We start from the raw sequence: 23,514 nt of genomic DNA on the forward strand, positions 1-23,514 counted from the left end.
CCATCAGCCATCAACAGCATCAGATTTGCATGCTCCCTTGTTTTCCTACCAATGTGATTTGGTTTCATGGACAATAAGTGCAAAAGGACGTGAAGTTAATTCCAGCCATTCAAAGCTTCCCAGTTCTCTACAACTTTTATGATGGTCGATGGTAAGTTCTGAAGTAATTTTTTTCCCCCTGTTCATTTTCAATTAATGCTAAGTGATTAGTACTTGCTAGCTAGCTATGTGATCTCATCAAAACGTATATGTAACGTTATGAAAGGCAATTCCAAAGCAGCAAAAAATACATGATTTACCCGTTCAAACTGTGTAGCTGCAGACCGCTACATAGGTGTAATCAGAGCTTCTCGCACCACCCACAATCAGTCAGAACAGAACGACACATCAACCAAGTTGCTCGTAGCGTGAACGCATGGTAGCAGATGGCGGCAACCAAATCATTAGCTGTAAGACACCGTTGCTCATAGGGAAGTCAGTGAGTGTTGGTCCAGTGTTGGTCCAGTGGAAATCAAGTGTTGGAACTGAACTGCATGGATCTTGTGCAATATGCAACTGCTACTAGGTTAGTTTGCTTCAATAGCATGACTCAGTTACAGCAGGGTAGACTGTGTCCATATGAAATATGAATTAAGTGTTTAAAAGACTACACTCAATATGTCAAACATAGATGATCAAAACTGCTTTGAATATATAAATTCAATATGAAACACGCAGCTATTGAATTCATAAGTGGTCAACGATAGTACATTAGATTTACTTTAATTAGAGGCTACTTGAATACTTCATACTTTAGTTCTGTCGTCAATGTAAATCATGATAATCTATCTGGTGCAAAACTAAATTTGATCTAATCCAATGCGGGGGGGATATGTGCTTTACTTATATTCTTATATATTCACAACACAATTAAGAGTGAAACGTTTATTCACGACTATGTGTACTCCACCTAACCTTGCCCTGGCCCTTCAAAAGCATGGTCATGGGACAAGTGGAGTGATAAGAGGAGACAGTTTCAAATAAGACTAAAATGGAAAACTACTCGAAGTAGTCCGATAGCTGCTCAGTTATACGATCAAAGAACGTTTTGAGAAAAAAAACGTTTCATTCCTTCCTTTCCAGAAACATGTAGAAAATGTGTCTTTGGCCCATACCTTCATATAATTGTTCAGAATCATAAGTAGCTTAAAAAGAAGTCAGTGATTGTGCTACACTTTTGTCTTCCGCTGTTCCCACCATTCAACCATGCAGTCCTGGAGGTCCGAGGATATGGACAGATTTGAGAGTATGGCTCCTTTCCCTTCTTTGTCATTCCCTCTCTTCCTACCCAGCCTCTCTTACTGGAAGGTGTGCTCACCACGGACTATATGAGAGGAGAACTCATAGCGGTCTTTGCTGCGGTGACCGCAGATGTTGCACTCCAGCGGATCTCTGTAACCGTGGCAACCCATGTGGATGGTGTACATGACGTGGTCCAGGAAGAGCACCTGACAGTGGTCGCACTGGAAGGCCCGCACCTCCCGGCCCTCCCGTCCGAACACCCGCACCCCGTCCTGGCTCACGGGCCTCTCCGCGGGCCCTCGCATCACCCCTGCCGCCAATCCCGCCCCGCTGCCGGAGGGAGCCTCGGCCACTCGGTCGCCTGAGTAGACCACCGCCGGACTGGCTCGCGACCTGGGGCGGGGAAGGGGGTTGTTCCCGTGGTAACCCAGCCTATCCTGGGGGCTGCTGCGAGCCGAGTCGGCCGAGTCCAGTCCGCTGTTGCTGGGAGATTCCTCTCGGCCCGGATGGGGATGCTGCTTGCCGTGCCTTGCCAGGGCGATGGGGCCGTTGGCGGTGGGGTGGCCGGGGAAATCGGGGGGCAGCGGCGGATGGGGCGGCTGCGGCAGCAGGACGTCACGGCCTCCCGGACGCTCCATTCGTTGGGCCAGGGGGAGGACGTGGTGGAAGAGGGGGTTGACCATGGGCACCACCTCACTCATGGAGAGAGGGGGACCCGGATGGTGGATCATGGGCCGGATGGTTTCCGATCCCAGGTAGGTGATGGCATTGTTGATGGCCTGGTCCATCATGTGGGCCTGCATCAGCTCGGCCTCCTTCTCGTACTTCAGGCCCATCTCGTAGCCCAGCTCAGGGTAGCCGTAGCGTGCCACCTTCTCACCTGCATGACAAGGAGCAGCACTTTGATTGAGTGAAATGAATCGGTTTGACAAGATGATGTCAATTTGAAACCATAAAGGCCCATTCACATCTACAATGATAACTATAAAGATAACTATAAAACAAAAATATAGTTATCATTTTGGATGTTTATATAGTTATCGTTGTAGTGGGAACACAGACATTCTGTTAGTTCTATTCTGTTACTTAGAATGATTTAAATCTCTTTAATTACAGCTATCTTTATAGTGAACGTTCTAGATGTGAATGAGCCTTACGAGGCCAAACAGAATAAATTTAGATGCAAGAGTGGTGGGGAACACTGCTTTTAGATACAAACAAAATAGAGAAACAGGTAAGAGAATGGGTGTTTTCACAAAAATCTCTATTCCAGTCAATCAAACTCACATCTTGTTAATATTTTGGGGCTTGTTTTTTGCATTTTGTACTTGGTCTGCAGTGTGTGCAAGTCTAATGGGGCGGAAAGCCCCATCCATCTGAGTGCACTGTTTAACCCCTCCAGAACAGGGATGCGGTGAGCTGTTTTCTCTCGATAAGAGCAATGGCAAAGTTACAGGTGTACCTAACCACAGAGTGAAAAACATTTCCTTGCCTATCTGTCATCCGCTCACTGTTGCTTGCTCAATCTCTTCCTCTCTTTCTAATAGTGTGGTAAATAAAACTATTCGACGAAAAAAAAAACAACAAAAAGAGAAAGCTAATCTGTACTCACAAACAGGGCAGGACTATTTTGTAAAATACAGTTTTGTATGCAGCCTTGAAAAAGAAAGGAAAAGCAAACAAATTCTAGCATTTTAAATTACTCACACAAATGGTTCTGAAGTTAAGTTTCAGAAAGAAAGAAGGAACAACATATGCAGGTGAAATTCATAGCAAAGTGTATTGCATGACGTGAATATCACTGGTGCATTTTAAACCTCCTGAGAAGCTACTGTTAAAGTCAGAGTTGCTCAATCAGGTATCAGGTTCGTCTGCCTCTGCCTGGACAAGCAACATCTTTATTTCACACAGAGGTTGGCAAACGGCTGAACAAGTAAGGGTCGGATTCGGGTTGAGGTAAACACCATAGTCACAATACTCTGAATGGCCTAGTAGCACAATAGCACTGAAAAGACTGAATTCTCTGCAAATAAATTATGTTTAACCTCCAGCACCACATCAGACTACTGACTCGCTTTATGAAAGGCAAAGCTCTCTGTTAGAATGCAATTCTACAAAAGTCTTCTCCCTTGGCTGAATGTAAAATTGTTTGTGGGGTGGAGACAAGGGCAAACTAAACACCTCGAAGCAATAAATCAAGGTGTTCTTCATACGCGTATGTGATTGAGGTAGATATCTGCCTTGATCTACTCACCCACAAACTTCTGCGGGATGGTGCTCTTCCTCTTGCCCACGTTGCTCTGCAGCCTTTCGATGACGGGCGGCCGATCGAAGGCGACCATGGCGCTGGGTTCTGCCATGGGCCTCGGCTCCTTAGGGACCTCGCCTGGAAGGGTTGAGGAGGGGAGGGGGGTTAGAAAGGGTGGGAGAAAATGTATTTGGGTGTTAAATCATGGGAAATTGGACAAAAGTTAGGTTTCTAAATTGAACATAATATTATTTTCGAAAGAAAATCAGAATCTATCTGTTAGCACGACTCCTTTTTTTAACTCGAATCCCTGCTTGAAATTCAACCATAACCTCTGCTTAGCATTTCTTGTCTTTTTCTTGTCAAAAGAAACTTTTCTTTTAAGCCATTTTTCAAATGAAAATGTTGAATTAATGAAAGAATTAATTACCTAATTAATTGAGTAATTGTACATAAATAACAGATTGTACACACATAAATGAACAAACAGACAAATGAATAAATTAATAAATGAATTAATGCATGAAGAGTAGCCAGAGAGACACATTGAATAACCTGTGTTGATGAAGTTAACTTTCATTCTAATTGAGCACATTAAAGATTTTCTCAAAGTATATCAATGTCAAATAAATTGTGTTGATGACCTCTAAGCTCCTGTCAGCTGCTTCTTTTTAGCATATTATTCATATCATTTCTGCTTTTTGATGTGCAACTGAACAGGAGGGGATTTCAGGGAGGCTAAAACCTGAGAACTCCCATACTGGACCAAATGAAAGCACAAAGCAAATCACTTTTTTTAATTTTTTTTTATGAATTAATATTGCATGAGTAGACTGATTACTCATGAGCTTGAGATGAATTCATTCTGGAGGTGAGGTCCAACTCTGCTGCTGCATTTCATCACACCCTATTATATTTCCTGTTCCCCATCAGACCAGCATCGTCCTCATGGTTTCATTCTTAGTAAAGCCATTTACCTGGGTAAGGGCCGGTGTTGCTGGCCGGATCCATGCCGACGCTCTGCAGATAACTATGGCAGCGCTCTTTATGCTCCTCCAATGATGTGCGCTGCTTGTAGCTCCGCCCACAGTAGTTGCACTTGTGTGGTTTGCCAACTAAAAGTGAGAAGACATTAAAGGGAACGCCTATTAATTTCATTCAGAGAGAGTGGGCATGGTCCTCTGGGATGATGCAACCTGCCACAGTCTTCAGACAGTGCGTAGTAGTAAACACTACAAACTACAAACGAATCGAGAGCAAGCCTCTGAGATCATGGCTGTTCCACTACTAGTGTGATCACAATCATTGCCAGACAGAAGCAGTGGGCGACGTACACAGATAGTTGCGCCAGAAAGTCTGCATTACAAAATGCCTTGATCTCTGGAACACGCAGCTAACTCCCACTGCTGTGGTACAGACTGCATAGCATGAGTGAAAAGGGAAGCTGATCACGCATCCCATGGTGGTGGTAGGAAACTAACTCCAATGTCAAAGGGCTATGGAGGTGGAGCATGATTCATAGCGCCATTTCCATTCCACTCCATTCCATTCCATCAACAGAGGATGGCTTTTACATCCATCTCAGCCAGGCAATGAACCCATCCATCCTTCCATCCATCTTTGTTGCTTGAGCACTCAATCAATGGATTAATGGATAAATGGATGAATTAATCAATCATTCAATCAATCTAACAATCAATCAATCACATTTGTCATTATTAAAACCTATGAAAAATTTGATCTTGATGTACAATTTTCAAGCACATCACTGGTGCTACACCATATTCCTTGCAAATTTCATTATCCACTCACTCACCCCCCCCCCCCCCCCACACACACACACATTTTTTTTTTGACGCACAACTTACTCCACTACTGAAATGGTTTTCTTTGATTTCACTGAAATCTGACCTTGACAATTTCCTAATTGCACTTAATAAAAGCAGGCCATTGAATGTTTTAAATGGACCGGATGCTTTTAATGTTTTCACCGCTTTTGCCGCCATTCGATCCTCGCCCTCACCGCTAATTTCACTGCAACATACTGAAGTGAAAACCCTATGCAGGCAGACACTGCTGAGGAAATAGGTCTGTACTCCTGTAGTAGAGCGTTCTCAAAACTAATGTAATGACTCATAAAGGGAGTCGCTGAGTGAACTGGAGGCCACACGGCATACCAATGTGGCCCAGACACTGTCATTAGCAAGGCAGTGTAGTAAGAAGCTCACTGCCGTAATGGTGGCGGCTATTACTAGAAGAAGCTGTGTGGATGATCCAGTGCTCCGGTCGCTGTGAGAACAGAGAAACCAAACACGTTTCAGTCTGAGGCGTGGAGGCGGCAATACACACACACACACACACACACACACACACACACATAGACACACCTACACCCACACACACACACACTTAAAGGTAGGCGATAGTTCACACGTGAACACAAGTACTTTTTCTCCCATGAAAAAAAACATTTTAAGCACATTTTAAAAACATTTTGCTTCTATATTGCTATATTCTACAACATAGACAAGTTATTATGTCTGCTGCATATGCTTTTAGCTGCCTGGGTTACATCGCTACACAAACTACATTCGTGCTAATGTGCGCAAGCGAAATATAACCCACTTGTCACAGAATGACATAGCCAGTCACGTAATCTTCCATCAGCAAGCACTTTTTGAGTGAATCATATGGAATGATAATAGGTTATCTGCTGTATCTGCCATTCAGTATTCTTGTGGTCTATGAATGACAGTGGATTAGCAGAACCCGAAACTAGGGTTGATTATAATTTTTCTGAGTATGAATAGATGACAAAGCTAATGGTTATGACAAAGGGTTTCAATATTTCTAAAGTGCAGGTAGGCGGAGTACTAGCACGGGTCATCGCAGTAATATTCATTCTGGGTAATGAAAGAGTAACTTTGCAATGAAACGTCATCATGGAAATCATTTGCTTTGTCGCTTTCCAGCCGTGAAACTAAAACAGTGGCAACAATTTACAGTTCTATTCAATCAGATATCACTCCCTCTCCCTCTGTGACTCACTTCCACACACACACGCACACACGCACACACACACACACACACACACACACACACACACACACACACACACACACACACACACATACTGGCACAGACTTCATTACTTTTTCTTATTTACCAGACCACCCACACATGACCTTGTGCAGATGTTGGATGGAGCTGAAGAATCCACCTTTCAGCTGCTATTCTTATTCATGCAAATGGTCCACGCTGTGCACTCAGACTCACTTGACTGCTTGCATTTGGCTAATAAACGGGAACTTGCTCTACTGTATACTCTCTATCTTACACAACATGCAATCCTTTCTTCTCAGATAACACCTAGCCTATCTGACATTATCATTTCACCAATCAGCTACTGTTGTCTTCCAGTGAAATGTGCAACCTGTGTGTTAAGGATGGCGGTCAAACGCAACAGCCCTTTTGCTCCATCACTCTTCTGCAGTATCTCTCTCTCTCTCTCTTCTCTTATCGTCTTTTTCCATGCCTAACTTCTCTTTCCACGCCTTACTTCCCTCTTTCGCCGCTGCACCTGTTTGGCAGGGCACCAGGCCAGGGTTGCCAGGTTTGCAGCACCGGGGAGACCGAGGCGCAGGTTCTTTTTACATACGGGGAGCGTCACGACGGCCCGACTCCCCCGTACCACAAATTCCTCACATTCCTCCCTGCCTGACTCAGGTGGGCAGAGGGAGGGCGACTTACTGCTCATATGCTTTTAGTGAAAAAAAGAGGGGGTGACATACGAAGTTAATCTGGCAAAAAAAAAAAAAGGAAGTGAAAATAGGAAAAAGGTCATGGCTGATCGTGGAAGACAGATGTGGAGAAACAGATACCAAGAGACGCAACAAATGCTGCACTCCTACAACAAAGAGGCATCTGAGGAACAACTGAGGCAGACAGAGATCACACACATGCAAAGCACACAACTGCTCGCGCAAACGCACACATGCGCACGGCCCCTCCACCTACAAAGAGGGCTGTGCGTGTGTAACCCCCCGTGGGGGCATCACGCGCAGAAACGTCGGTATTGTCTGACCCTGATTTCAAAGGCGCAAAAGGGAGAGGAGAGCACATCCTCTCTGATAGGAAAGTGGGTTACAGTTAAGAGAGACAGCCAGCGCTCCCCGAGTGTCTCTCAATAGACACAGAGAGTTTCCTCCTGAGCGAGTCGAGCAACTAAGGAACAGCGTGTCCTTGGTACCTAACCACAAAGCTCTCACAGAGACAACACACTCAAAAAAACACCAGCGCTGCATCTATCCAACAATATGAGACAGAAGCGTCAGCTACAGGCACGTGTGGCTACTGTGGCTACAGTAGCTCTGCTAGCTCTGACATAAGCAGACGCGCACAACAAAAGCAATCGATTCGATCTATTCATGCAAACGCCTCATGGAGAAATTAATAACTCTGGAGAACATTATGGGGGTGAAACCGTAGCCTGTAGACAGCATCTTGAAAACTGGCTGAAGTAAAAAAAACTTTCTTCATACTTCCGGCTGTATGCTGTCATTTTAATAGGGACAGGGTTTGGCTTCCCAAAAGGGCATTTTAGCACTGAGATCATTGATCTAAAAAGGAACAAAGTGTGGTTTCAAGGTTTCTAGGTTATTTGTGGTAGTGAAGTACGCCTGGCAGTAGAAGAGAGTGTGTACATGCAGCACAAGAAGCACTGCTTGCACTACAATGTTACATGTTAATATATCAGCGGTGGGTCTGTCTGATATACACTCACCGAGCAGTTTATTAGGAACACCTGTACACCTGCTTATTCATGCAATTATCCATTCAGACAATCATGTGGCAGCAGTGCAATGCATAAGATCATGCAGATACAGGTCAGCAGCTTCAGTTCATGTTTACATCAAGCATCAGAATGGGGAAAAAATGTGATCTCAGTGACCGTGGCATGGTTGTTGGTGCCAGACGGGCTGCTTTGAGTATTTCTGAAACTGCTGATCTCCTGGGATTTTCACGCACAACAGTCTCTAGAGGTTACACAGAATGGTGTGAAAAACAAAAAACATCCAGTGAGGATGGCCAGACTGGTTGGAGCTGACAGAAAGGCTACAGTAACTCAGATAACCACTCTTTACAACTGTGGTGAGCAGAAAAGCATCTCAGAATGCAACACGTCGAACCTTGAGGCAGATGTCACCTTGGTAGCCGGTTGACACTGAGCTGAAAGCTGATACCTACCCAGTATTAGTAAGGTGTTCCTAATAAAGTGCTCGGTGAGTGTATATATCTGGGTGTCGTGCCTCTAGGAATAAATCTATGCGTGGGAAACACTACAAAGACAATCTTAGCGCTAAGAGCGTCATGGGGACACCCAGACTGCGTTCACGTCATGACAGAGTATTTGTCTCTGAAGTGCCTGATGATGAAAGGAATCAACTCTCCCTTTTTGTGATTGAAGTGGATGAGGGAGGAGGAGGAGGAGAAGAAGAAGAGAGTCTGACCTGCATGAGTACGCAAGTGGCCGGTGAGGGCGTCGCGCCGGCGGCAGGCGTAGTTGCAGAAGGGACATTTGAAGGGTTTCTCGCCCGTGTGCAGCTTGATGTGCCGCAGCAGGTTTCCCTTCTGAGTGAACGAGACGCCGCACTGGCTGCAGTGGAAGGGCCTGTCACCTGAAAAGAGGCAGACACAGGAAGTCGTGAGGGAAAGAGAGAAAGCCCCAACAGCCCTGCAAAAGAACAGGGGTTGATCTAACATTCATTTTTCTGTAATTGACAGCTGACGTCGTCACCCCGCATGACACGACACTAGAAACGCCAAGAAACGCCATCCATTGGCAGCTGTTTTGAATTTTCGAAAATGAAATATCTCACCCTCCATGACTTTTCCTACACCCACTTTCTGTAGTATAAACAAAATAATTGTTCAATGTAAAGCTTCAGTAGGAACCGTTTCAGCCATTTTTACCGTTACAGTTATTGAAAAAGATTAAAATAAAACTACAATCAGGTACAGTATTGATGCGACACTGAAAAGCCCTTATTTGGAGATGTTCAAAGAGGATGTTTTCAGTCAGTGAATGAAGCGGTGCCATGTTGTTGCTGAGCTACACTTCAGGCTGTGCAGTCACGTTGTCTTATGTTGACCTAAACCCCACTGATGACATTTATAACTGCTGCTGGCTGACGTGTGGCGATGTTGCGGTGTCACATCTCCACCCTTGTAGCACACCACCCTTGGTGTTTCTTTGTGTGTGTGTGTGTGTGTGTGTGTGTGTGTGTGTGTGTGCAGTCTCTCACCACACAGTAACTGGTGTGCCTCCATTCCTAACCAGACCCTATTAGTCATGTGGTGCACTAACAAGCGAGTTAGCCATGTTCACTCTCAAAAGTTAGTTATGCCAGGATTACCAGAAGTAAGTGGACTGAACTGAACTGAACTGAACTGAATTGAACTGAACTGAACTGAACTGAACTGAACTGAATTGAACTGAACTAAACTGAACTGAACTGAATTGAACTGAACTAAACTGAACTGAACTGAACTTAATTCAATGGAACTGAATTGCATTGCACTGAATTTAATTGAATTGCACTCAATTGAATTACATTGAACTGAACTGAGTTTAATTGAACTGAACTGAACTGAACTAAACTGAATTGAATTGAACTGAATTGAACTAAACTAAACTGAACTGATTTGAACTGAATTGAACTAACTGAATTGAATTGAATTGAACTGAACTGAACTGAATTGAACTAAACTGAACTGATTTGAACTGAACTGAACTAAAATGAATTGAACTGAACTGAACTGAACTGAGCTGAACTGAACTGAACTAAACTGAACTGATTTGAACTGAACTGATTTGAACTGAACTGAACTAAACTGAATTGAACTGAACTGAACTGAATTGAACTAGACTAAACTGAACTGATTTGAACTGAACTGAACTAAACTGAATTGAACTGAACTGAACTGAACTGAACTGAACTGGGGCGGTACAATGTGTGTGGAGTTTGCATGATCGCCCCGTGATTGTGTGGGTTTCCTCCTTCCTTCATTTCAAAGACATGCGGAGTCAGGTGGATTGGAGACTCTAACTTGCCCATAGATATGAATGGGAGTGTGAGTGTGACTCTCTATATGTGTTCACCCCTTCCTTCCGCCCAGTATGCTGTGACCCTAAATAGGAATAAGTGGGTAAAGACAATGAATAAAAGACTGAAATGTGAAATTCAATTGACGTGAACTGAACTTCACTGAACTGATTATGAGGCATAGATAAAGCTTGTAGGATTATCATCTATCAACAAAGGTACACCTTGTTGTTGTTTCATTGAACACTTCCCTATTATTGCACTTGTTTTTGGTTTCTAGGAACTCTTGTTTGCCTCACGCACAACTACTGTATTCTGCAAATCTTTTGATCTGCGGCCGTTTGGAAGAGAGAAACACGATCCTGACGCGGTGGCGGCCGGAGCAGCCGTGGCGTCAGCCGACAGGGCTTGGGAACAGGTTGCGGGGGATTCCAGGGATATTTTTTTCCCTGATAATGATTCCAAGTACGATGCTATTGTCTTTGAACAAACAGCAGAAAGCACTCCACACCCACTGTCGAAGAAAACAAACGATTTCTGACTCACTCGAGACACGGGAAAAACATACACGACGCCCCGGTTTCAATCATAAAGCTCATCTGAAAGTAGGAAATCATATCATATGAAATCTTTTATGGACACATAGACGCTCAGGCAAAAATTGTCACGTACTACACAATAGTACGCATCTTTCTTGGCTTTTGGAAATACAGTATAATACTGTACCATTCGATTGTCGATTTCCTCCATCAGCTGCGTCTGGCCCAGATAAGCCGTCCTGCAGGTTGTTTGGACTGTCGGTCATGGGTTCCTCCGGTCCCAGTCCTTCCTCCCCACTTTGGCCCATGTCCTCCGGTGCCGTGCTTCTGGTTTCGGCCTCCTCTCCCGTTTCTTCCTCCTGCTTAATTCTGGGTTCTGTCACGGAAAAAACAAGGCAAACCTCAGATGCTGAACTTACATGTCTACTGTAGATGATGCAGGCTTTATGGGAGTGCTAATCATATCTGTTGTATGCATGTGAAAAGTACTACCATGTATCGCCTCTACACAGTAACCATTGGGATAAACTGGCTTGGACAGGGATGGACTGAGTTAGCCTGGGTTGACTTGAAATGGACTGTGTTGGCCTAGGATGAACTGGGTTGGCCTAGGAACGGAGCGGGTTGACTGAATTAGCTTGGGATGGACTGGGTTGGCATGAAATGACCTGAGATGAACTCGGTTGGCCTTGGGATGGACTGGATTGGCCTGGGATGAACTTGGGTTTGGCCCGGGATGGACTAGGTTACCTGTGTGACATAACGCGATTAGAATAAGCGTGTGAAGTGGGCATCCTAGGGCATCCAACACAATGCATGGACTGACACTGATGAAGAGAGAGAGAGAGAGAGAGAGAGAGACAGAGAGAGAGAGAGAGAGAGAGAGAGACAGAGAGAGAGAGAGAAACAGGCTGGTCTGGTTCCTGGTTGTCTCTCTCTCCCTGGGGAGGAGGGGCGTGTCAGAGGCCCTGTGGCTTAACACCTGACTGGCAGTGGGAGACCGGCTGGATGAGTGGAGGATGGAAGACGAGGGTGAGAGAGAGTGTGTGTGTGTGTGTGTGTGTGTGTGTGTGTGTGTGTATGGGTGTGTGTGTGTGTGTGTGTGTATGGGTGTATGGGTGTGTGTGTGTGTGTGTGTGTGTGGGTGTGTGGGTGTGTGGGTGGTAGAGGCGGGAAAGAATTCACCACCTGCAGTCTCCAGTTATCAGTCACCAGGCATTAGGAATACACACTCCCATTTACACAGAAATAAATACAGGGTGGAAAAATGCACATACCTAGTGGACACACACCCACCTACACCAAGATGCATATTCCTCCAGTCTGGTGCCACTTTGATTGTTAATCAGCCACAATGCACATACATTTTTTTTAAAAGTTTTATTTGCCATAATACTCTGCAGTTGAAATCTCCACACATGGAGGCTCCGTGCATTCCTGGACAAACCTGATCTGGACACTGTCCAGGTGAGTCTAACCCATCCTGACAATCCTGTTTTGAGCAGTAATCACAGGGTGAGCGTGTGTGACTGTTTCACCAAAGCCTGCCATCTACCCGCATCCATCCCCTGTCCCCTCGGGCTTCGAGGCTCCCATTCACTTAACACCCAGTTTGTCAGCAAAAGACTTAAAATGCTCCCGTTTAGAAAGAAGAAGGGACCATTTCCTCTGCAAAGACCATCAGCGGCAACATTCTTAAGCCGGTTTGTTCCCCCGTGCCGCAGTACGCCGAAGGAGCTCGTCTCCCAATAACCACATAACGATCAAGCCTTGTCTTCCAAAGCTGTATCCTGGCAACACGGAGCAGACCTGAACATCCTTGCTATTCAGCTCTTTACATCTTTATATCTGTCTCCTCCAGGAGTGGTACACATAGAGTGGTCAGATGAGGTTGAACTTGAAGCGGTTGCTGCGACAACAGCCGCACTGAAAACAGGGGAGAGATGCAGCGGCGGCGTATTTCCCCCCTGTTTCCCATAATTTACATAAATTCAGGGTTAAAGGTCACTAAAAGCAACATATGGTTCAAAAGAGGACATTCTATACCGTGTCTATCTTATCACTCAAACTGTCACCGAGGCCAAAGGGTGTAACTCTACCCTCCTACTGTATATTTATACCAGACAAGAGCGCACAATACCACGACTATTGATGTACAGTTTGTTTTCCCGAGCTCGCGAGTTCAAGAGTTTGCCGCGGAAATTTGACACCGCCCCGTGCTTATTTTCATCAGAAGACGCAGCCCCGTCTTTTGTAACAAAACCTCAGAAAGCAAACGGTGTTAGGCAACCCGCAGGATGACAACAGCTCTTATCGGCGGGGAGAGTAACCGCCCCGCGGCACCGGAGCCCAGCCCGGCCTCCCCCGCATCTCTGCGAGCTGCAGGGAGACGAGCTTCCCTTTTTTTCTCACTCGGCTCCCTTTTCTCACTCAGTTTCCCCTTTTCTCACTTCGCCGCTTCACGGTGACGCGGCTGAAGCTAATCCGAGACATCAGCTGAACAGAGGGAAAGGAAGCAAACCGACACTTCTGACGAGGGGCAGGATGGTACAGCGACACGTTTCTGCAGAGGCTCTCACCATAGAAACTGTAGAAACTGTTTGTCCTCAGCAATTGTCATGATAAATGACAGTTGGACTGTTACCCTGTGTGTGTGTGTGTGTGTGTTTTAGGGTTCAACTGAAATGGGTTTTTGAAGCAATACTGATGTTTTTGCATTGAAGCTGCCGATATTTTCTATTTGATATTCAATATCTTTAAATGCGACCCTTTTCATTCCTGAAAAATTCCCGAAAATGACAAGTATTCAATGTTTTTCCTAGAATTTTACCATCACGGAACACTAAAATTCTCTACTGAAACCCAGACTAATGAAACTCTTTTAGTGGGTTAACAGCTCCTTAAGGCACCTTATTCAATGGTATGGGAACTGTGGGAAACATTAGGCCTTTAAATGAAGAATTAATTTACACAAAACAATATTGAACAATTAAATTAAGGAAATAAAAATGTGTTTCACATTTTACAGACGGACACCCTTGATGTTTTTGACCACAATGCTCTCACACCACACTGGAATGATTTCTCTGGTCAGACACCTGATATAAAAATAATAATAAAATCATATTCACTAGCTGCAGTCAGGGAGGAAACTCCATCATATCAGAGGTGGACCACACTGACTGGACAATATCTGATTTTTAATAAAAGTCCCAATATATCAGTCTAACCCAAGTGTCTTTATTTGTGTGTGTGCGCACGTGTACGTGTGTGTGGTTTTGCAAGCCCTTCCACACGACTGTGTTTCTATTAATTGAGCACTCACCACAGGGGGAATTAGGACCCTGAGGTGCTGTCTGTCCGTTGGGTGTCGACTGGTCCACCAGCATTCTCGAGTTCTCCTTCCTGGGAGAGCACTGGCCGTTGCCTGGGAGACAAACAGCAACACAGCAATCTTCACTGCACTGTACAGCATAGCACAAACACCACTGCTGCCATGTGGAAAAACCTCAATCAGTCCAATTTTGCTGATTTTCATTGTCTTAACTTCAATGGAAGGATTTCGTTTAAAAAGCCCACTGGATGAACTCAAAAATGCATGGTTGTCAAGCTAAAAACAAGGCTGATTTTCTTTCGACTTTTTTTTCGAAAATTTTGGAGATGTGAGGTTTTCATCTGACAGTGATCATATGCTCCATACCTGACCTAAGAAGTATTGTACCGGTTATATACCTTAATAAAGGCAAAGACACAGAGGGATAGACACAAACACACACACACACGTACACACAAATACACTCAGAACACCTAATACTGAGGTCCATCAGAGGTGTGAAACATTGAAATATACAAAGAAAATCCACAGATAATACGGACGCTGGAAATGGTTTAAGGTTAGACGTGTTGAATTTTTAAGCATTAATATATCATTGTCAAAATAATTGTGATATCTTGGTATATTAGCCAAATGAGGCAATAGTTGAGCGACTGCCTCTGTCTCACACCAGTGAATTTGTTTTTGCTAGTGTTTCTCAAAATTAAGACCACATTTCCCATAAGCCCCTTCCTGCTTCCTGCCGCAAATACGATGTTGCTACTTGTCCCCTGACCCTGTCTCCAGCATTGCTCTGTGTGCATTCCTGCCTTATGCCGTAAAGTAATCTCCCTTTGTGCCAAAAAGCAATCCAGCAGATTTCCCGCCAAATCCGACCCGGTGGCACACAATGTAAAATGCCACGTAGAGTCCGGTAGAGGCTGCCAATCTTCTCGGCAATAGTCTCATTTGTTTATAATAATTATCTCAAAATCAATGTGTTCATGATTTATTGTTTGTATGCTACAGATAGCACCTTCATATCTGAATCCCAGGGCTGCAATGATGGTTTATTTAAGAAATATTTCTCCAGTTTGCATCAACCTCCTACTCAGTAGCACAGGAAACTCTGGGATACTATGGGCCTATAAATGAAGAATTCATCTACAAAAAAAGCATTATTGAACACTTAAATGAATAAATTAAATGTGCAAAGAAGATAAAACTGCATTGCAAGCCCAGTCGAAACAGCACCGGAGGGATCCAAACACAGCAGGACCTAACGAGTGCAGGTCAGATATACAAGGGGTGATAGTGATATTGTTTCCCTGCATTTTAATTCTAAAAACTGTGCTTGAACCAAGGGACTGAATTGCATATTTATTGGGGCGACGCGCCCCATCTATTCAACTGTAAGGGAAACTACCATTTCTTAAGGGAAAGTGCACAGAAGTAAAACAGATGTCTAGCTAAGCAAACAGTCCACATGATATAGCTTTGTGCACGCTCTTTCTTTTCCACATTAAGGAAAGGTGAAGCCATCCCTCTCAGATCTCCCTCCGGACCTAGCCTGAATGGTCAACTATGGAGGTCACACTATAGGCCGCTGGCTAAACTGCCTTCATGCACCTATGGGATCCTAATGTCCAGCGGATGCGGATCAGATTGCGTCCTCTCAGCGGTCTGTACAGAACCCGGGCCATGGATAGCCCTGTGTCCACTCGGAGGGAGAGCTACCCAATCCCTTATCCCGTTACACCCCGGCCCCATCAGGGTCACTGGAACAATGCAGTGGCAACAGGCGCACACCCCCGCTGACCCAGGTGTCAGATCCCTTAGGAGCCACAGCGAGCTCTGCCACCGCTCACCGCCAACGCCGCTGAAGATTTTCCTCAAGCGCCGCCGACAACTGAGAGGAGCTGGAAAGCACCTGAGATGATGACGCCAGAATGCCTAATGTGTCTAGCACGGAGGTACAGTAGTAATGGCTTTAGCTGGGAAATCAAAGGACTGTCCTGCGCGTGTGATGTGAAACATCTTTAAGTGAAGCCTTGCCACAATTTGTCCGCGCTGAACATGTCTGCCACTATTCCTCGTAGATGAAAAGGAAATCTGTGTCAGATCTCCCCCCGCTGTGAGAGCTTCACTTAGTGTGACAAGCTCTTCGGTGGCATTGTTCCATTGTTGTGGTGGCCCCGCTGAGTGAGGCATGCTGGGAGACGTGGTCCATGACACAATCCCTGGGCCCGGGCTCGGGTTGCACGCGTCGGGGTTGGAGGAAATCTCAGGTGACCGACGCTGGCTATCCCTTGGCAGCGCTGTCCTGGAGACAGGACTGGCCCAGATTTGTCATGAAGGATTTTCCATTACTGTAGCAGACGCTGACAGCTGCCTAGCAGCGCTGTGACAGGGCCGGAGCGCCAGTACAGCCATGGTTTGGAGTCGTCCGGGTTGAGATACTAAAACCAGAACCTTCCATCAAAGCTTTCAACACTGCGATATCGTCAGAAAGAATTAAATGATCAAGGCAAATTGCTTTAAATATTGTGAATATGGGTCTGAATGTTGCTGGGGTGTTTAAGGGGATTAAAGGTTCAAGCTGCATAGAAATAAGGTGTCACAGGACAATAGAAAAATACAATGCGGTCAATATCTTTTGAATTCATGAAGAAAGACTTCAAGGATAGACTTTGTCATCAAGTGTTTGAACATGTCCTGATCTTTTGATTATCACTGGCAATCAAAATGAAGAAAATAATGAAAGGAAGAAGACGCAGTTGCGTTATGTCTGATGGTTGCTTATAATGGTCAAATACACTCATACAGCAAGTGAATGGTATGCATTCCCACACATGCTCAACTGTCAATCCTCTGACATTCAGATCTTAAGATGTTCACCATGTGAAGTTTTTTCATGTCTGATTTTTGATGTTTGCAAAAAAAAACAAAAACAAAAGCGTTTTGCCAATATAGTATGTACTTGGAGAATAAGCTTGCAAATGCACACAAGCACACAAACAAACACAGAGACAGACAAACACACACACACACAGACACACACACAGTCAGAATCGGAGCTTTGCTTGGCGTTGGTGCCCCGCATTTGCTGAGTCAATCCTGTATGAACAGTAAGATCAGGATAGCAAGCAGCGGAGGCTTGACTGGGGAAAGACTTTTTGAGTAATACACCAAATTGGGATAATTCAATGCACAGGCAAATGGAAAGGAACAAATGCGTACACATAACAAAAATAGAAGAGAACTTGTAGGTGAAATAATCGCTGACGCCATATGAATGTGTTGCATCTCCAAAACGCCATCCTCTCAGGAAAAGTCTATGTAATTTCCTTTTTAAAAAAATTATTCATAACAGTGTTCAAGGGTCTGGAACAATATGGTATGACAAAAAAAAATCTAAATTGAAGGTGAAGCTGCAGCTGCCTGTTTGTGACAGCAGAACTGAATGGGATGCACAGAAAAAAAAATCTGTCTAAACACAAATGCAGAACGAGCTGTGTAAGGAAGTGAACAAGATTCTTTCCCTGGGTGACAAAGCCCTCAGTTCTGGCTTGTTGGATACACATAGTGTGGGATCTGGTTTTTCCTGTCAAACCCTCAACCTTCCTAAACACGCAAACACACACACACACTCACTCACTCACCCACACACACACACACACACACACCGACACAGCAGCAAAGAAACAGACAGCAGACAAACATTCACTTACTATGAGAACTATGGTATAGGATTCTGCAAATCAGGCCCAGGTGTGAGTGTCAGTAATATGTTTAACAGGAGTAAAGTGAGGCATAGAAATATTAAATCATGCTATTATGCCATTCCTACATTTCCACATTATCCCAAAAGTGTTCAGCAGCACTTATTGGGAGTTGCCAAGCTGTAGAATGCATCAATATGTTCCAACTGAGGGATTCTCTGTGTGTGTGTGTGTGTGTGTGTGTGTGTGTGTTGGGGGATGACCAGCAGTGGAGGGAAGTACCATTGAGCAGCTGGTACAGACCATCTCTGCAGATAACAAATCTTTGGTGAAGCCTGCTATATTGCAGGAGGAGATCTCTCTCTTTCTCTGGCTAACATTCAACTCTCTGCTGGCATTTGGAAAGAACAACTATGGCCCGTGCTGTTGTGCACACCCTTGCAAAAGCGCTGACTACCTATGTATTAGTGCAGATCCAGATGGAGATCCACCTCCTTTGACTTTTGTGCGTTTTTAAATACAGCTATATCATTGACATCAGCGAAAATACTGAAATCAGCAAAGAGACTATAGTGAATTCCAGCCACTAGATTAAGTCCTCGATCCTGCATGTGTCCTGCATTAGTACAGCAGCAGCCACGGAAGAAGGTCCTTCATTAATGTTGCAGTACATGTACAAGTAGAGCAAAATTGGCAGTGCAACACAAACCTTGTGGTTGGCAAGGCAACGTTTCCGCCGTCTGATGGCTTGTAAACGAACACAATCGGAATCTTACAGGCAATTCCTCTCCGGAGCGAACCAGCAGTGCAGCACAAGCACATCAAGTAAAAAAAAAGCGGGACTTCTGTGACGCCGACATCTGCATGAGGGTCAAAGCTGCTGCAGTCCACGGCGGCGCGTGTTTTTTTCCGCAACACCGCGCGAACGGAACAAACCTATTACTTGTTCCAACGCTCTCATCTCACAAACGGCCCACAGACGGACCGGGAGAGGAGCAGCCTCCATCTCTTCTTCCACCGCCACCCTTACCCCCGCCTGCCAAGTGTTCCTACCGGCACAAACCCCCAATGGAGACCTAAAAGTCCCCGCTGATGTCATCAACAACAAGTTACCTGTTTTCAGATGTGAGCGCACACAGGCGAGACGCAAGGAGGGCAGGGGAAGATCTTCGAGAGACCTGCCCAAAGGAAACCAAGCAAAGGGCAATGGAGCACCACAATGCGCCTATCCAGTATCTGCTGCGTTCGACAGGATGTCGCTAATGCACCGTTCTCTCTACCTTGGGGTGAACAGGAAAAAGGCTGCGCTAGGGGAAAATCCCTTGAAATGTTTTCATAAAAATGCATTTGTTTGGATCACCATCGCACTGAAATGGTGAGCGTCAAAACAACTTTCAGTACTATATTTAAGAGACGATGTTCCTCGTCTTGTGCTCGCCTCAGTTCATCCACCCCTCACACACACACACACACACATATGCACACACACGACACAGGAATCGTCATCAGCGCGACATAAAACAAAATGCAATCAGAAATTGTCTGTTACATAATGTGATTGCGGTGCTTATCGTACAGATAGCAGCACCTTCTCCAAGTATGGCGACTGCCAATAATAGCTGAGACAGTGAGCAAGTTAGCCTACAACACACACACACACACACGCACATACTGTACATACACACATCTATCCTTGGGTTATGCATGTCCTCTTTAGGACACAGTTGCATTTTAATCCCTCCATCCACACGGTCAAGCATGGGTCCAGAAGTGTGTATTTGCGCTGAATGTATGAGAGATGAGAGGACTTACTAGCACAGTAGCCATCCGGGGCCTTCGTTTCCATCGCTTTGGGAGCGCTGCAGAGACCAAACACAAACATCACTGTCACTTTACACATTTTGCACACATGGCTCCTAGTTTTCTCTTTATCGCGCCTCAAGGTCAACTGCAATTTTGAAAGCACTGCTCGCATATTGCAAAAGCTGTTCGGCCATAGCCATTTTGCCAAATTAAAAAGCATGCAACAGTGTTTTCGAGCGATGACACCAGCCATGATCGAGTATTCACACGAACAGCGTTAACCTGTGAATTCGATCATCAATTCACAGATTCAGGTGAAATGTCGTAAGTTGGCTACAGAAGCTCTAAACAGCTTTAGATACGAGGTGTCTCCGTGTCCGGAAGTGCTTCACAATAGAGTCACTGGCCTGCACATTTTGCTTATTAGAGAAGTAGCGAGTATATTTAGCCAGCTACTCTACAGTCTACAGGCTATTTTAAACATGTGAACAGCCGTGTTATAGTTTCAGGTCCTCTGAAAAAAATACTACATAGTGAAAATTAAATGACCCACTGCTTGGGAGGTGCTATCTTCCATCGATGGTAAAGTTTGCTTACATCAGATTACACTTTTTTAAATAAAGAATGTGAACATGCTGTCTTTTTGCTATAATACCAAATATATATACATATGTGAAAGTTAGATATATATAAATATATGCTATTTATGTACTATTTATAGGACAGTGAACACATTACAAGAGTCTTAAAAATAAGCCTCTACCAATTTGTAACATCATACTGCTTCGCATATTTGCTTTTGATTTTACTTAAGCCATAAAGTTCCCATTCAAAACAGAAATGCATTATGATTTTTTTATTTGGTAATTCAAGTTCAAGTAAAATTGTATATTATTAGACTGACATCCACTAACAACGATGACAATATAATGGCGTTAATGCTTAAAAAATGAAATAATTAAAAGTCCCATTTAGACATTTCACGCAAAATTGGTCTCAGACTTATTATGCAGCCTACTTGCAAGTTCAATTTTAAAGACAAGCAGACAGACAAGCAGTCAGACAATGAGCTAATTGGACTTAATAAGAGGTTTACTCTAGGCAAAGAGATAACAGCAGCTCATGTATGACTGTGCAGACTGGGCTATCGGTGGAAATCACCTGCTAAAGTGCATGTGCACATATGAGTGTTTAATTGTGAAATAAAATGAACAATTTTGAAATGAAATTAATCAGCTGTCTGCAAGGATTAAAGTCTGACACAAGCCCTTCTCTACACATTCATGATAAACCTCATACAGCACAAGGGCATGTTGATAATGTCCCTCTGAGGCCATTAGGGTTCCTCACAGAATCCCATTGCTGTGCTGGGTCTTGAAAGAACCTTTAGAAAGCGCTGAGGGACATCTCGGGGTGCTTTGAGGAATCTGAAATGCTAATTTTCAAAATCCAGGACAAAGAGCATTTATGGCTGAGCATGATTTGCAAGCTGAAGTGTGTGGGTGCACGACTCTATCTATTGACCCACTAACATGCTTGTGTAGAGGATTTATTCCTGTGTCGAGATTTATTTCTAAAGCACTAGGTGCAAAACAATTGATCTGATTTACTGTAGCACGTCATTACCCTACAATTATCACAGCGTTGTAATACTGAGTTAAATACAGAGTCACATGACACAACTGCAGTATAACTGCTGGGTTCCTTGACGAACATAATGAAGGTTTGTCCATGAAGTTAGTTTGAAGAAAAGGCTCTTTGAAGAAACTTTTCTTTTAACAGTGAAACATCTTACAGGGCCGACAGCAACTGACAGAATGCCCCGAATCCTCATTCAGATAGTTTGTTTGGATTCAACTATTTTCTAATAGCAATTCTCTGTGACAGCAGATTACAGCGTTAAAAATAACCCAGGCTCTTGAATGAGCATCCATCTGTAGCTACATGGGGGAAACTCTGGCCCTTTACAGTAGCAAGCGTGAAAACCATTTGGGTTGAGAGCTGTACAGGCTAATCCTAGACTTTTTAATAACCAAAATAACAAAATGTGAAGTGTGAAGCAAAACAAGCAAGAAAGAAAGCAAACATTTAAGAAAAAAAAGTTGATTGGTATAATTACCTTCAAGTGTCTCCCCTGTGCAACTGCTTCAGTTGGTGATCTGCGTCAAGGAGGGGGGGGAGGGGGGGGATAACTTGTCTCCACCTCCCTTTAAAAATGCAAAATGTCAAAATAACCTTATTAGGCCCAATGATCTCTCATTAATGAATGGGAGAGAATTAATTTCTCAAGTCAGTCCTGCTTCAGTAAGAGACAAATGGGAGCAATATCCTCGCTGATCAATGACCCGAGCAGGCTCACAAACCCAGAGGAAAGTTTAGGAGGAGCGCATCTATCCTCCAGGTGACTGTTGGTGCGTCGTCGCCTCCTCTGTGCGCGTCCGTCAACTTTTCCACCTCAAGCGCGACGCCGACACTTTCCCATCAAGCCCTACACGTTCGCCTCAGCCGTGTGGCGTTTGATAAGAAATTAAAGTTTTCGGGCGGCTGCTTGCTCGCGTCTTACGCCACGCGCTTGTCTGTGGCAGACCAAAAGGGGGAAAAGACTCGACAAGTTGGTAAAGGAAAAGAAAGAGAGAGAGAGGGATGGATCAAACTGGATCCACCGGTTCCTAAGGAATTAGCCAAAGAGGCAGGGAGCAGCCAAGCTATTTTCAACAAGCACGGGATTGGAAAACCGTGGGCAGGTAATGTTGAAAAGCTACTGAGCGGAGATGGAGGCCTAACTCGTGATATAGCACCAGCAAGACCTCATGTGTTTTACCTGCTGCTGCTGCCAATGGGAATAACTAGTGATGTAGTAGTAGGCCTAAATAAAACGACTGCATGATCACCCAAAGGCACCACAGCCAACAATAGCCTATTTAAAGAATGCATTATCATCAAATACTACATATTTTCAGAAAAAAATGTTAATTTAAAAACCCTGTTCTCATTTAACTTACACTTTGACACCACTTCCTATATGCATAAACACCATTTTTCAAATAAATAAAAATGGGTTAACTGGGTGTCAGGTGCCTTTACCCTCCACTCCCCATCCTTGTGAATAACCATCAGCTGCTCAGCCCGGGCAGCCAGTGTGTTGTTACTGGGGGCAAGGCAGTGGCATTTCTAGTGTTAATTGATTTTTGCCGGCTGTGCTGTCTGCCCCGGCAAGGCGCTGAATGACAGCTGCAATTCAACAGGTTATCCGATCACCGCAGTCTACAGCAGAGCCCGTCTGGCTTTCCATTTAACCAGACAGACGCTCCTTGTCTCCCGTTGCTGCAGACATGCGCCTCCAGCAGCCTTTGAGCGTCTGTATTTACGGTCGGATGATAATGAAGGGCTACAATAGAGAGCAGCGGCGGAATGGTTACTCAATACAGGCAGCTTGCACGTTGTATTTCTCCCTCTCTCTCTCTCTCTCTTTTTAAATTTACCTTAAACACGCAGGAGTTTC

At 44.5% G+C, this 23,514-nt stretch overlaps 1 protein-coding gene across 1 annotated transcript; it reads right to left on the reverse strand.

The window, feature by feature from the left end:
• Positions 1-909: 909 nt before the first annotated feature.
• Positions 910-22,827, reverse strand: ikzf2 (IKAROS family zinc finger 2). Its single transcript, XM_071923130.2, has 8 exons — positions 22,132-22,827; positions 20,022-20,068; positions 14,500-14,601; positions 11,362-11,550; positions 9,040-9,207; positions 4,507-4,644; positions 3,536-3,667; positions 910-2,161 (listed from the first exon to the last, which is right to left on the reverse strand). The coding sequence occupies exons 2-8, from the start codon at positions 20,053-20,055 to the stop codon at positions 1,338-1,340; spliced, it is 1,587 nt and encodes a 528-aa protein (XP_071779231.1). The 5' UTR covers positions 20,056-20,068; positions 22,132-22,827; the 3' UTR covers positions 910-1,337.
• Between the last annotated feature and the right edge of the window lie 687 nt (positions 22,828-23,514).

The sequence above is a fragment of the Centroberyx gerrardi genome, chromosome 10, assembly GCF_048128805.1.
Source record: "Centroberyx gerrardi isolate f3 chromosome 10, fCenGer3.hap1.cur.20231027, whole genome shotgun sequence".
NCBI classification, from domain to species: Eukaryota; Metazoa; Chordata; class Actinopteri; order Beryciformes; family Berycidae; genus Centroberyx; species Centroberyx gerrardi.

Bases quoted from the DNA above. Each gene is read 5' to 3' on its own strand.
- ikzf2 (XM_071923130.2), bottom strand. From the start codon at position 20,055: ATGGAAACGAAGGCCCCGGATGGCTACTGTGCTA. The intron at 9,208-11,361 runs GTACAGTATTAT...GCCTCTTTTCAG, and splicing joins AGGAAATCGACAATCGAATG to GTGACAGGCCCTTCCACTGC. The intron at 4,645-9,039 runs GTCAGACTCTCT...TCTCACTTTTAG, and splicing joins CCACTTGCGTACTCATGCAG to TTGGCAAACCACACAAGTGC.